Below are 12,232 nucleotides of genomic sequence, written 5' to 3'. Positions count from 1 at the left end.
TTTAGCGGTGATTTAACTCTTTTGACGCGATATAGTAGTAGATTGAATGGATTGATACCATTACACATGAAGTGTCTATTTATAAATTTTGCCAGTCTGGTGTTGTACGTAGACGGGCCCACATGAGCCTCGGAAATATTAAACATGATACCGAAATGAGCTAACGTCACGATAAGGGCTTTTACAGTCATGTGATAACGAATTCATGCCCTATGTCCCAATCAGGTCACTCGCTTAGTTGAGCACTGAGGAAGTGGGTCGCGCTAGTGCCGCGAGCGTCCTTCAAGTTTAATTTTTTGCTCCTACTTCTCTTCCTTTCTCTAACCACTCTCTTCGACAACCAAGGAAGATCGACTACCTTTCGCACTCGCCATGCGTAAGTATCATCTACTTGGCATCTTGCAAGATGGCGACTAACATTCCCTCGTGATCAGCTCCCAAGTTCGATCCCAATGAGGTGAAGATCATGTAAGTTCGAAATTCTCCACAGATCTGGATTCCTCCAGCAGTACCCAGCCACAGCAATACTAACAATGTTTTTAGCCACCTGCGTGTGACTGGTGGTGAGGTCGGCGCTCAGTCCGCTCTGGCCCCCAAGATCGGTCCCCTCGGTCTGTCTCCCAAGAAGATTGGTGAAGATATCGCCAAGAACACTGGCGACTGGAAGGGTCTCCGTGTCACCGTCCGCCTGACCATCCAGAACCGTCAGGCCGCCGTCTCCGTTGTGCCCTCCGCTTCCTCCCTTGTCATCAAGGCCCTCAAGGAGCCTCCCCGTGACCGCAAGAAGGAGAAGAACATCAAGCACTCCAAGTCCATTCCTTTCGATGACATCATCGAGATTGCCCGCACCATGCGTGCCCGCTCTATGGCCAAGGAGCTCCGCGGTGTCGTCCTCGAGATCCTCGGTACTGCTTTCTCCGTCGGCTGCCAGGTCGATGGCCGCAGCCCCAAGGATGTCTCCGATGATGTCAAGGCTGGCGAGATTGACGGTTCGTTCCATCAACTGTTTTCGTTGTCGGGTCATTACTAACAATCTCTTTAGTTCCCGAGGAATAAATTATTCGCTCTCGAATGCTCAAAAAAGAGGAGGCCTCTCTGATTTCTAAAGCGTGCTTCTCTTAATGCTGAGATGCTGAGATGCTAGTTTCAGAATACGAATGGTTTTCCAAACCACACAAAATATTCATGAGTCATGACCTATGATACCTTTCCCTAATTTGCGAGTGTCCAATTGGAACAAATTGACCAGCTCGCTGCTTGTTCTCTTTTCTCGTTCCCTTCCGGTTGTATATTTCTCCCTTTCTTTCCCGATCCCTCTCATGATCCTCTTGCTTTCTCCATTGGCGATGAGGATACTGAAAGGCTATGCCCGGCGCAGCCGACAGTCCGTCTTTGATGGAACCCTCACAACACTCTGGCCCTTACTGTTCTCTCCCTACGGGGTTTGATCATACAACAACGTGGTATAGGCTTATTTTAAGTGAGGAAGAGAAAACCAGTCCTATTACTCACCGCGGTATCCTTGGAGCTTGTCTCCGTGGGTACAGTGGTCCATATATCGGGTCTACATCTCTTGCAGATGCAATCTTTTCTGTCTGCTCTCGTAGGCCGTAGTCTAGTTAGTTACCGACCGAAATCAATACATCTTCCTGGTCCTTTTTCTTTCTCCAATTTCCACCTAGCGACAATTTAATTTTGAGATACATTGAGTTTACTCATAATTGGGATCATCAAGTCCAGGCAGTCCCCTGCAGTGGCGGTGTCCAGTGTCCAAAGTACCCCGACATCCCATGTCTAGCACAGAGCCAGGCCACCCTGCATGCGGGCTGCCAGCATGCATATACATATGCAGCGATGTTATTCTGAATACGGAATCCGATGTAGATATGATATGGCTATCTCGCATCTAAGACTTGGTCCTTAATTTGAGGCTGGACTATTTGCCACCCAGAATCTTCAAATCCGTTCCCTCACCTGGTTGATATATACTCCGTATACTCCGTTCTCCGTACACCAAACGAAACGACTTCCAGCCACGCGGCAAGCCTTCTCTGGGAAACGGAGGACCGTTCACATGGGTATCTAGGCACCCAGCATAGATATACGTAACACCATCGCTAGGAATATATATGCAGCCAGCCTTCGCTCTCCCGGGTCTGAAACATCCCAACGGCCACTACACCCAACAGAGCTGATCCTCGAGCCAACCGACTCGTATCCGAGCGCCGGTGCACCAATGAAAATTCAGATAAAAAACAATAATAATATGTGTTGGCTGTATACTCCGTAGGCTGTGCTGGTACGGAGTAAGTACGTGGACACATTCACGGTGCCACTCCTGAAATGCAAGTGGATTCCCGCAAAGACAACCAATGTAATCTTGTCTCTGGATTAATATATCGTCAGTTGTATCTTCGCAAAGGTACTCCGTAGAGACAAAATTAATGTGTAGCAATTATCTTAGGGCACCAGACTCCACCGATGATCCTCGCCCATCATCCCTGATAAAGCGACGTGCGTGCTCATCCACACAGTGGGGGTCTGATCCAAATTGATGTGCTTGGTTCACGGTTCTGGACGTGTACTATGATATCTGGGTCCAATGGAGTCGGGGAATATCAGGTGGATATTAGGATTCCTGTGACGGAAGTGTGGTTTCTGCTGTCATTCACTCAATAAAAAAAAAGGGAGAAATCGGGGAAGCAAGTCCTAAAGATTGAGATTGAAATGCAGTTTGCCTTGTCGAGGCTAGATGGCATAGTTGACAGTGTACCACCCGACATGCTGTACAGGAACGTTGTGCAGGCCAAGAAAGGATGGGACACACAGTGGAGTTTGTCGATCTCTGCGACCTATGACATGGGCGATCGTGGAAATCAAAAGGAGGGAAGGTTTCGAATATTCCCTGCGACCGTGCTCGAGGGAAAGGTACGGAGTACTCCGTGGAATGCGGGCGATAGGAGTGCTTTGTGCAAGAAGCTGCAGGCTTGTAGTCCAAGGCACCATAGCAGGCGAATCCTAGTACGGAGTGCTTCGTACTGGTCCATATTATACGAATCAAAGGACAGACTTAGGGGCGAAAATAGCCCCAGGGCTAACCAACTGGCTGCAGGGATCGTGGGCATCCCCAGAATAATCCTGCATAGGAAAGGATCGGAGGCGAGACGAAGGGAGGCAATGGATGTACCGTCGAGCATTGGCTTTTCCGTCCGAGTCTGAAGGGGGCCAAACCAGAGACCAGTCCTGGAGAGTCTTGGAGTGATCATAGTAGACCGACTGAAGGTTCAGCCAAGTCTCGTAGTCCCCAAAGCGAGAACGGGCTCGATCACCAGCGGGGGCGTCACCGATCACTAGTCGCCGTGATGGAACCAATGACTCCACTGGGAATGACGAGGATGGATTCTCGTGAGGCTTTAGCCGTTGGAGTGGATCTGGTGGAGAGAGGAAAAGGAAACAGGACTACGTTTTCTACACCGTCGTCCCCGGAACAGTGAGGCGGATGATCTCTACAGGGAGTAGGATGTACGGCGTAGTCTCGAACATCCTTCTCGGAGGTAACGGAGACTCTCATCCCATCTCGGTTCTCTTTGCACTCATCTCATCATTTCCATATATCGATTTCTCCTTCCCCACCTTGATCCACCGTGTCCACTTGCTTTGGCGCAAAGCGCTTTCTCACCTTCAACTGTTCATTTCCTTTTCATCTTTCTCAACTCGGTAGGCATCTCCTTCCTCCGTCCTCCGTCCTCTACTCTGGTCGTCTCTATTCGTCTATTCTTATTTGATCGGAGGTCTCCCCTGACTCATTATTGATCCCCCTCGCACCAATTGCCAAGATCGGCTGTTATTGGTCGTCTCGGACACCAGCATCGTGAGCTGGACATTCTGTCTCCCTTGCGTCTCAGATCGCCCTCTTGCTTTCTTTTTCTTCTTTTGACTTCTCTTATTATCGCTCCACATCCGACTTCACATCGGAATTGGATGACGGTGTTCTGAAATCGATATCCAAGGGCTGCGTCCAGAACTAAACTGGCTGCACACGCTGCACTGGATCTGGAGTTGACTGGTTTCACATAATGAGGTGTCGGAAACGGTTCAAGGATGCTTCATGAATGTTCACTTCACTTGACGTGTTGAATCTTCGGTCCCCTTACTGGCCCTAGGTAATCCGATCCCCGTCCTTGGGTCAAGAAAGCAAAGATGTATCCGACCGTCGCACCGTTTCCACCGGTCCAGCCGCACCATCGCATGCACCATCATCATCCCGAATCCCTCAATCAGCCCATGTACGATGCCAACGACTCTCACCTCCCAGTTCGCAATGACCCCTCCAAACCATTCTTTAATCCAATACCACGTCCGCGCATCCAACTCCCCCATCCCGTTCAACGCATCGATGTCCGCGATGCCTCTGGCTCTAGCTCCACTGGAAATGGGGCGGAACACACGTTGCGAAGGAAAACTCCAAGCGGTACTTTAGCTGCGGGGTACGATGGGACGCTTGGCGACACCATTCAACCACCAGCGACCAAACATATCTTGGTCTCGCCGATGGAATCGGGCCAGTTCCTGTCCCCTCAGGTCGGGATGCAGTCCGAGAATTGGCAGTTCATGCCGGACCAGTCAGCTACCAAACAAATGAATTTTCCGCCGGTCTTCAAAAATGACCCCGCAGGCAACGCAATTCCCGAAGTCATTCAAGATGCGAATGGCACGAGTTGGGTGCGTCCAGTTAACTATCCTCCCGGGGTCGACTCGATGTTGAACCAAAGTTTGCCTTTGCAGGCATCTCAGCGACTTCTCTTGCAAAATGGGCAATACGTTCCCACGGTGTTGCCGGCGACCCTGCAGTCGTGTCTCGGACCGACCGCTTCGGCGGGAACCGGTCCATTTGGTCCATATTGGCCAGATGGAGTGTACATCCCATACCGTCCTGCGGCATTTCGTGATGCCCGTTTCGAATCCCCGACATCCTTTACAAAGCAACCAAACCAGCCCTTTTACGACCTGAACCAACCAGGTTTCCACCAAGTCCAAGTTCCGCTGGGTAATCACGCAGATTCGGGACTAGCTTGGGGCAATCCTATGCCTAGTTTGCCCACCCGAGACCCTTTGATGAAACCTCATTTTCCACCACGCCACTCTGACCAATTGCCTTTCCACGCCCGCGCCAACCGTCCGCCAACAAACTTCCCACCTCCGCAAATACTGAACAACGAGCCCACCACTTGGTCGAGTCGCCCACCAGCACATGGATTCCAGCCACCAGGGCCTGCCGTAGCAGCGAACGCGGAATTCAAAGAGAAGGTGTTGTGTTGGGCCCACGGTGTCTATGTCGACCTACTCGCAACCATTCACCAGGCCCGCCGCAGCAGCATCTCCCACGGCACTGCTGACGGACACACTAGGCTCTTGAAGCCGAGTATTTATCCCAAACCTCCACGACAGCCAGGTCTCGATTTTTCACAAGCCTCTCCCCCCGATCTCACTCGTCATAACAGTTATCCAGCAAGTCAATATGACCTGCAACGCCAAAAAAACAACGCTATGGGAAGCCATAGGTCTCACGATCCTACACATCCCGCAGTTCTTCCCCGAGCCAACACCCGTCGTCCATCATTGAACCAATTCACTCACAGCAGAGGGTCTGATACCCACATGCTCGGCTTGCGTGACACGGGTGTGTCGCCCTTCACTAGAGCCCGTGGTTCTCTATTCAATGAAGGCTCACCCGTATCTAATGCCGCATCTGCCTTGGATATGCTATCTCATCTGTGCGGGGAAAGCCATTGGGAATGGATCGACGGAATGCTTCTCGGAGGATGCCTAGCCTATGGCTTGGGGGATTATCACAAAGCCTTGCGTTGGAACAACAGAATCATCGCTCGTGACTCGACGTGAGTAATTTATCGACTATGTGATAAATTGATACTAATAGTTACCAGGCACGTGGAAGCTATCTCCAACCTCGCTGCCACTCTCCTGGCACTCGATCGCCGAGAGGAGGCTTCGCAGCATTGGCTACGTGCTGTAAAGCTACGGCCAAGCTTTTTCGAGGCCGTCGAGCATCTAATCGGGCTACTGTGCAATGCCAACCAATGCAAGGAAGCTGTCAATATCATTGATTTTGTACAAAAATCTCTCCGTCATCCCAAGGATGGCGATTGCTTCAAGACAGATGAACATGCCAGTGAGCCCGAAAGTGATGCTGAAAGCAATGTTTCTGATGTGTGCATGTACGACAAAGCATCTTTTGAGTACGATGATGACATGGGAAGAACTCAAGGAATGGAAGGTTGCTCGCCGGATGCCAAACCTCTTGGTTTCGCGAGCAGCGGATATGCAATTTCAGGTGCAGAGAACGGAAGAATGTTGGCTTTGGTCCATGCCAAAGGTAATATGCTCTATGCTCTTGGTGACAATGCGGGCGCTGCAGCTGCGTTTGAGGATGCCATTCTCATCGCCGCCGGCCGAAGACGTCACGGCATCCAGAGTATTATCAAGCAGATTTTTACTGCATTCTCCGGCCCTCCGAGTAACGGATATCCTCAAACTGAGCATGAATCTCAGGAGAGCATTCTACTTTACCCCGACAGAGCATTGCAAACCGCCCAGCTTGTTTTCCAAACAGGTGGAATGCCACCGGGGCTTCAGTTCGTTGCCGAGGGTATTGCCCGCAATGCAGCCACGTCCACCACTAGCAATGCCCTCCTGTCCTTAGCAAAAATTTACCAGGATGGCATGACCAGCGTGGGTCCCTCGGGAGCACCAAGATCCTCTCCTGGTGTGCGGGAGATATTGGCTCTCTATTACCTTTCTCTCTCTTTGCAACCTAGCCCTTCAACTGCCAACAATGTGGGAATTTTGCTGGCTGGTATTCAAAACAACCCACCAGCAAGAGGCTTAGTGCGACCGAATGGCGAGAGTCAGCACCCTGAAGTGCCTGGTGTGGTTGCCGGAAGTGGAATATCCTTGGCATTGGCCTATTACAACTACGGGTTGCAGCTCGACCCGCGGCATGCTCATCTTTATACTAATCTCGGTAGCTTACTCAAGGACATTGGACAGCTTCACGCCGCCATCAAAATGTATGAGCAAGCAGTTCACTGTGATGGCAATTTCGATATAGCCTTGGCAAACTTGGCCAACGCTGTCAAGGATAGTGGCCGGGTCAACGATGCAATTACATACTACAAGCGCGCTGTCAAAGTAAACCCTGAGTTTGCGGAGGCGGTTTGCGGATTAGCAAATGCTTTGAATTCTGTCTGTAACTGGGTCGGTCGGGGTGGAATCGGCAATGCGCGTGGCTTCCGCGACCGATGGCACGTTGATGAGAAAGGCATGCTTCGGGATTCCCTTAGTATCGACACCGGCTCTGGATGGATCAAGCGCGTGGTAGACATTGTTGACCGACAGCTCAAGGAAGGCGAATATTGGGGCCGTGGTATATTGACCACGAACATGGCAGAGCAACTATGTCTGCAATTAGCTCCAGCTTTGGAGTCATCTCGTTTTGCGTCTAGTCAACGGATGTCTCTGACAAAACTTTTCCAGTCCTGGGCTGGAAAAAAATGGGAGGGGTCTCGAATTGTACGCCTCATCGAGCGCGCTATCCGGTCCCTCACTTGGCAGTGGTATCAAGATCGCTATATCTACGGCAAAGACTACCCTGCTTCCAAGTACCGACGTCCCCAACTGCCTGGAGCTCTTACTGCCCCGAACGCTCCTACAGTTTTGCCTTTTCACACGTTCACTTGTCCTTTGTCGGCAAAACAAATCCGCCAGATTTCCCAGCGCAATGGACTGCGTATCTCGACCTCAACTCTCCGACTACCTTGGCTTCCACCTACAGTCTTCCCTCCGCCCTCCCCGCCTAGTCCGTACCTTCGAGTGGGTTATGTGTCATCTGACTTTAATAATCATCCTCTTGCCCATTTGATGCAATCTGTTTTTGGGTTACATGACCCATCACGTGTCAAGTCGTTCTGTTACGCTACTACGCCAAGTGACAAATCGGTGCATCGCCAACAGATCGAGAAAGAGGCTCCTGTGTTTCACGATGCAAGTGGATGGCCTGTTGATCGACTAGTTCAGCAGATTGTCGCGGATGGAATTCATATCCTAGTTAACTTGAACGGGTACACGCGAGGAGCTCGTAATGAGGTCTTCGCTGCACGCCCTGCGCCTATCCATATGTCGTTTATGGGCTTTGCAGGCACCCTCGGTGCTGAATGGTGCGACTACATCCTCGCGGATCAGCTTTCTATTCCACCGGAAACACTGAGTCCCGGACGACGCAATACGCGGATTGAGGACCGTCTTCTAGAAGAAGATAACGGTGAGGAGCTTGAGGATTGGGTATACGGGGAGAAGATTGTTTTTACCCGCGATACCTTTTTCTGCTGCGATCACCGACAAAGTGCTCCGGATGCTGGCGAAAGACAGGTCACATGGGAGGAAGAACAAGCGCGGCGCTGGAGAATGCGCAAAGAACTATTTCCCAAATTGAGTGACGATACTATCATCTTGGGCAATTTCAATCAGCTTTACAAGGTCAGTTCCTTTGTGACATTCTCCACATCCCATATCACATAACTCATTTTCTTCTAGATTGAACCCACCACGTTCCGGACATGGCTGCGCATACTAGCGCGAATCCCCAACGCTGTTCTCTGGCTTCTTCGCTTCCCAGACACAGGCGAGCAAAATCTCCGAGACATTGCCAAAGCCTGGGCTGGAGAAGAGACAGCATCGCGCATCATCTTCACGGACGTAGCCCCAAAGAATACACATATCGCGCGAGCGAAGATCTTAGACTTGTTTCTTGACACGCCAGAATGCAACGCCCACACGACTGCCACAGACGTCCTCTGGAGCGGCACCCCGCTAATCACTCTCCCGCGCTACAAGTACAAAATGTGCTCCCGCATGGCGAGCAGTATTCTCAGTAGCGCGCTTCCGAACTCTGAGGCTGGTCAGCGTGCCCGCGAGGATCTCATTGCGTCGTCTGATGAAGATTACGAAAACAAAGCCATTCGTCTATGTCTAGACCTGCAGTACTCTGGTCACGAGGGCCAACCCCGCGGCCGGCTGGCAGATATTCGCCAGATGCTTTTCCGGGACCGCTACCAGAATAAGCTCTTCGATACAGCGCGCTGGGTGCGTGATCTAGAAGATGCTTATGAGGCAGTCTGGTCGCAGTGGGTCAATGGCGAAGAAGGCGATATCTGGTTATGATGTGCACTGCGAATATACCCCTTGAGCGATTTTTCCTTTTTTTCCCCCCTTGTGTTCTTTTCTTCTTTTTCATTCTGGCCCATAGCATCTGGATTTCCTATGATTCTTCTACTGTCTTTCAGCCCTCTGGGGTTGGATCATCTTTTTGTAATGAATTTACTTTTTTGCATGTGGTGTTTGTGTGATGTACACGTCCATTGGGAACATACACGAAAGAGAGGGCCTATCGGTTGGTTTATTGGGCAGGCGTTGTTTTCTTTACATTTTTGTATTCCGGGTCTCTGGGAAGGAGGAACCTGTAGTCTTGGAGGTGTCTTGAATAAACCCAACAGCGAAGCGAGTCAAGCACACATAAGTCAACCATCACCTTTGTTCAGTGTAGTTGGGTCACTTTTTTTTTTTTTGCTAACGGTTTATCCCCCAGTCATTCCAACAAGCTACATACGATGACGATGTATGTTTCGGATTCTGGTAAGCTTTTCCATCCCATGTATAGCAGCGCGGTCACATCCCTACATTCATCCATGCAATTCGGTTTGTGCCTGCTGCCTATCTGACGACGGTAACCCCGAATTCCACCATGCAGAGACCAAGCTATCCATATGCACGGCCTCAGCCCCTAACAATCCTGTCATGATCGGCATCGGCACATCGCCCCCAACACCCAATAGGGTCAACGCCCGTTTCAGCTCACAATCGCAATCTAAGACACCCATCAACAGACTGAGACATTTAAGGCCAATAAACAGATATTGATCTTGGCGGGCCTGAACACACGCCTCGTGTTCATCCAGTATGAGCGTGACGCGGCATCTCACTTCCCTGGGCATCTTTAGGTACGATCCATGTTCCGTGGCTCAATAATGCACATCCTCTATACACGCCACATCTGTGTCGCGTGTAGTAGGATGACAGGTCAATTAAGTTCCCAGCCATTGAGCGAGAGCCGTTTAGACCCGGACCTAAGTCCAGGACCGTGCCCAGGCTCCCGACGCCAAAAGAAATCCAACAAAGAAAACCCAAAATGACAGGGCCAAAACGATAGGACCGAAACGGCCCAGTGACGCTGACAGGGCCTGAACTAGGATGTCTGCGTATAAGCAGAGGCACGCGCCACGCCTTCAGCTCTGTTGCGCATTGCGCTGGACAGCCTGGCTGGACAGGTAGTGGAATGGGCGTAAAGCCACAGTCCATACCGATATCCATTCATGTGCGCATGTACCTATCCCGGTCGATACCGCATGGCAATATTATATTAGAAGCCCGCGTCCGCTCCTCGGTCATGGAGGGTGGTAAGACATGCGCATATCCGTCAGATGCGGGTTGCCAGGTATGAAAGCCCACATGGCTCGTCCACGAGTGTCGGGGATTTTGGAAGGCGATGGGAAGTGTCTTTTTTTGGCAAGTGTATATTCCAATATACCCAAAGTACAGGATAGTGGGAGGATTTAGTGACTTGGCTTGCATAAACAAGTGGAGAAATGACACTTAACGCATTTGATATCTGGGCATTCCGTACTCCATACTGTGTATATCTGATCTACCATACTTAAGCGAAGATGAAGATTCAACTGTACCACGCAATACTCCATACGGAACACGGAGTACAATAAACCTAATTACGACCGTTTGTATCAACAGCCTTCAAAGCGAATTAAAACAACCAAATAAAAAAGAACGAATAAAATCCCCCCCCCCCCCCCGCAAGGATCATCCTTCCAACTCCTCCGGATTGTCCAACGGCACGACGTAACCCCCTTCCATCTCCCCGTGGACGTTGCAACTGCTTACCAAAACACGCAAAGCCCTTGCATGCAACGCCCTCGTTGTCTTAGAATCCTCGTCCCGGCCATGGCAAGCCCCGTTCGCTTCACAACTCCCACGAGAGGCTACCATGCAGCCCACCCATGTGCGGTATCATATCCGCCACCCATTCCCTTCCAGGATCGCTAGTGCCATCATCAAGCGAGGCCGCGTCGTGCGGAAAGGATAGCGGCATAGCTGAATCGGTTAAGCAGCGATATGACTGGTGTGGCGCGGGTGGAGAGTGCGCCACGGGCAGATTTGTGGCGTTGGATCGGTCGATTAGCCGCTCATAATTGAGAACTTGGGAAACGAGAGATGGAGTGGGAGTTGGACTGTATTTCTGGCATTTGGAGTTGTTTTGGCGAGGTTTGTTTTATTGTGGTGAGATGGTTGGGGTTAGATCTATGTTGTGTATGTATATTGTATGTGGTCGAATGGATATATATAGTTGTACATTGAGGGAGTGTAAATAAGCGTCTAATACGAAATATGAGTTAGGGGAGATATGTTAGCTTAATTGCATGGGGTTTACGGAAATGACTTCCTAGAGTTTGAAAATGAGTTGCTATTTCTACCTTGTAGACGGAGTATTCCGCACGAGAACAAAGGATCCAACTGAATTGGCATCTGTGCCTTGTCTCGGAAATACCAGTCCTTCATCTAAACTACCTGGATCGGTTCACGTGCCCAGACATCCATTTACTGGAAATGGCCACGAGAATAATAATAACAAGCAAGAAAAAAAGAAAAGAAAGAAAATAAAAGGAAAAAATAAAAAAGAGAGAAAAAGAAAGAAAAAAGCCACACGCCTAGGCCGATCACGGAGATCCAGATTATGCGCCCAATCCTCAGACTCGTGAATTGTAGACACGAGACTCGGACAACACCGACTCCCTCGCCAAGATCCCCCGATTAGGAAAAAGCAAGTGGCACAGTCAAGCCTCAATCGGGGGTGGCCGTTGCGGTACGCGCCCCCTGCTCTTCATTCAAGGCCCTGTCTGCAAGCCCACCACTAGTCTCTAAGCCCCTGAAACGAGGCTCAAAACAGAAAAGCCCAGAAAATGAAAATGAAAAAGGGGGAGTAGCTGGGTCACTCCGTCATGGTGTGTCCCCATCTCGCTTCGACGCGTTTCTCCGGAAAATATTCGGGTTGAATGCGGAGAAGGGCAAATTGCTGTGGGAACCGCTC

General features: G+C 50.5%; 2 protein-coding genes across 2 annotated transcripts; both read left to right on the top strand.

The window, feature by feature from the left end:
• Positions 1-372: 372 nt before the first annotated feature.
• N7457_002957 (60S ribosomal protein uL11) lies at positions 373-1,056 on the top strand (the record flags this gene model as incomplete). Its single annotated transcript, XM_057174003.1, has 4 exons — positions 373-376; positions 435-468; positions 544-989; positions 1,043-1,056. 4 exons carry the CDS (start codon positions 373-375, stop codon positions 1,054-1,056), a joined length of 498 nt encoding a protein of 165 aa, XP_057034154.1.
• Positions 1,057-4,200: 3,144 nt separating this feature from the next.
• On the top strand, positions 4,201-9,237 carry N7457_002956 (uncharacterized protein; the record flags this gene model as incomplete). The annotated part of the gene is made up of 3 exons (XM_057174002.1): positions 4,201-5,897; positions 5,946-8,553; positions 8,611-9,237. 3 exons carry the CDS (start codon positions 4,201-4,203, stop codon positions 9,235-9,237), a joined length of 4,932 nt encoding a protein of 1,643 aa, XP_057034153.1.
• Between the last annotated feature and the right edge of the window lie 2,995 nt (positions 9,238-12,232).

The sequence above is a fragment of the Penicillium paradoxum genome (genome assembly GCF_028828445.1).
Source record: "Penicillium paradoxum strain IBT 22861 chromosome Unknown utg000003l_segment0_segment0, whole genome shotgun sequence".
Taxonomy (NCBI): Eukaryota; Fungi; Ascomycota; class Eurotiomycetes; order Eurotiales; family Aspergillaceae; genus Penicillium; species Penicillium paradoxum.
Note: the sequence above shows the minus strand (reverse complement) of the source record. Positions and strands in the feature narration are given on the sequence as shown.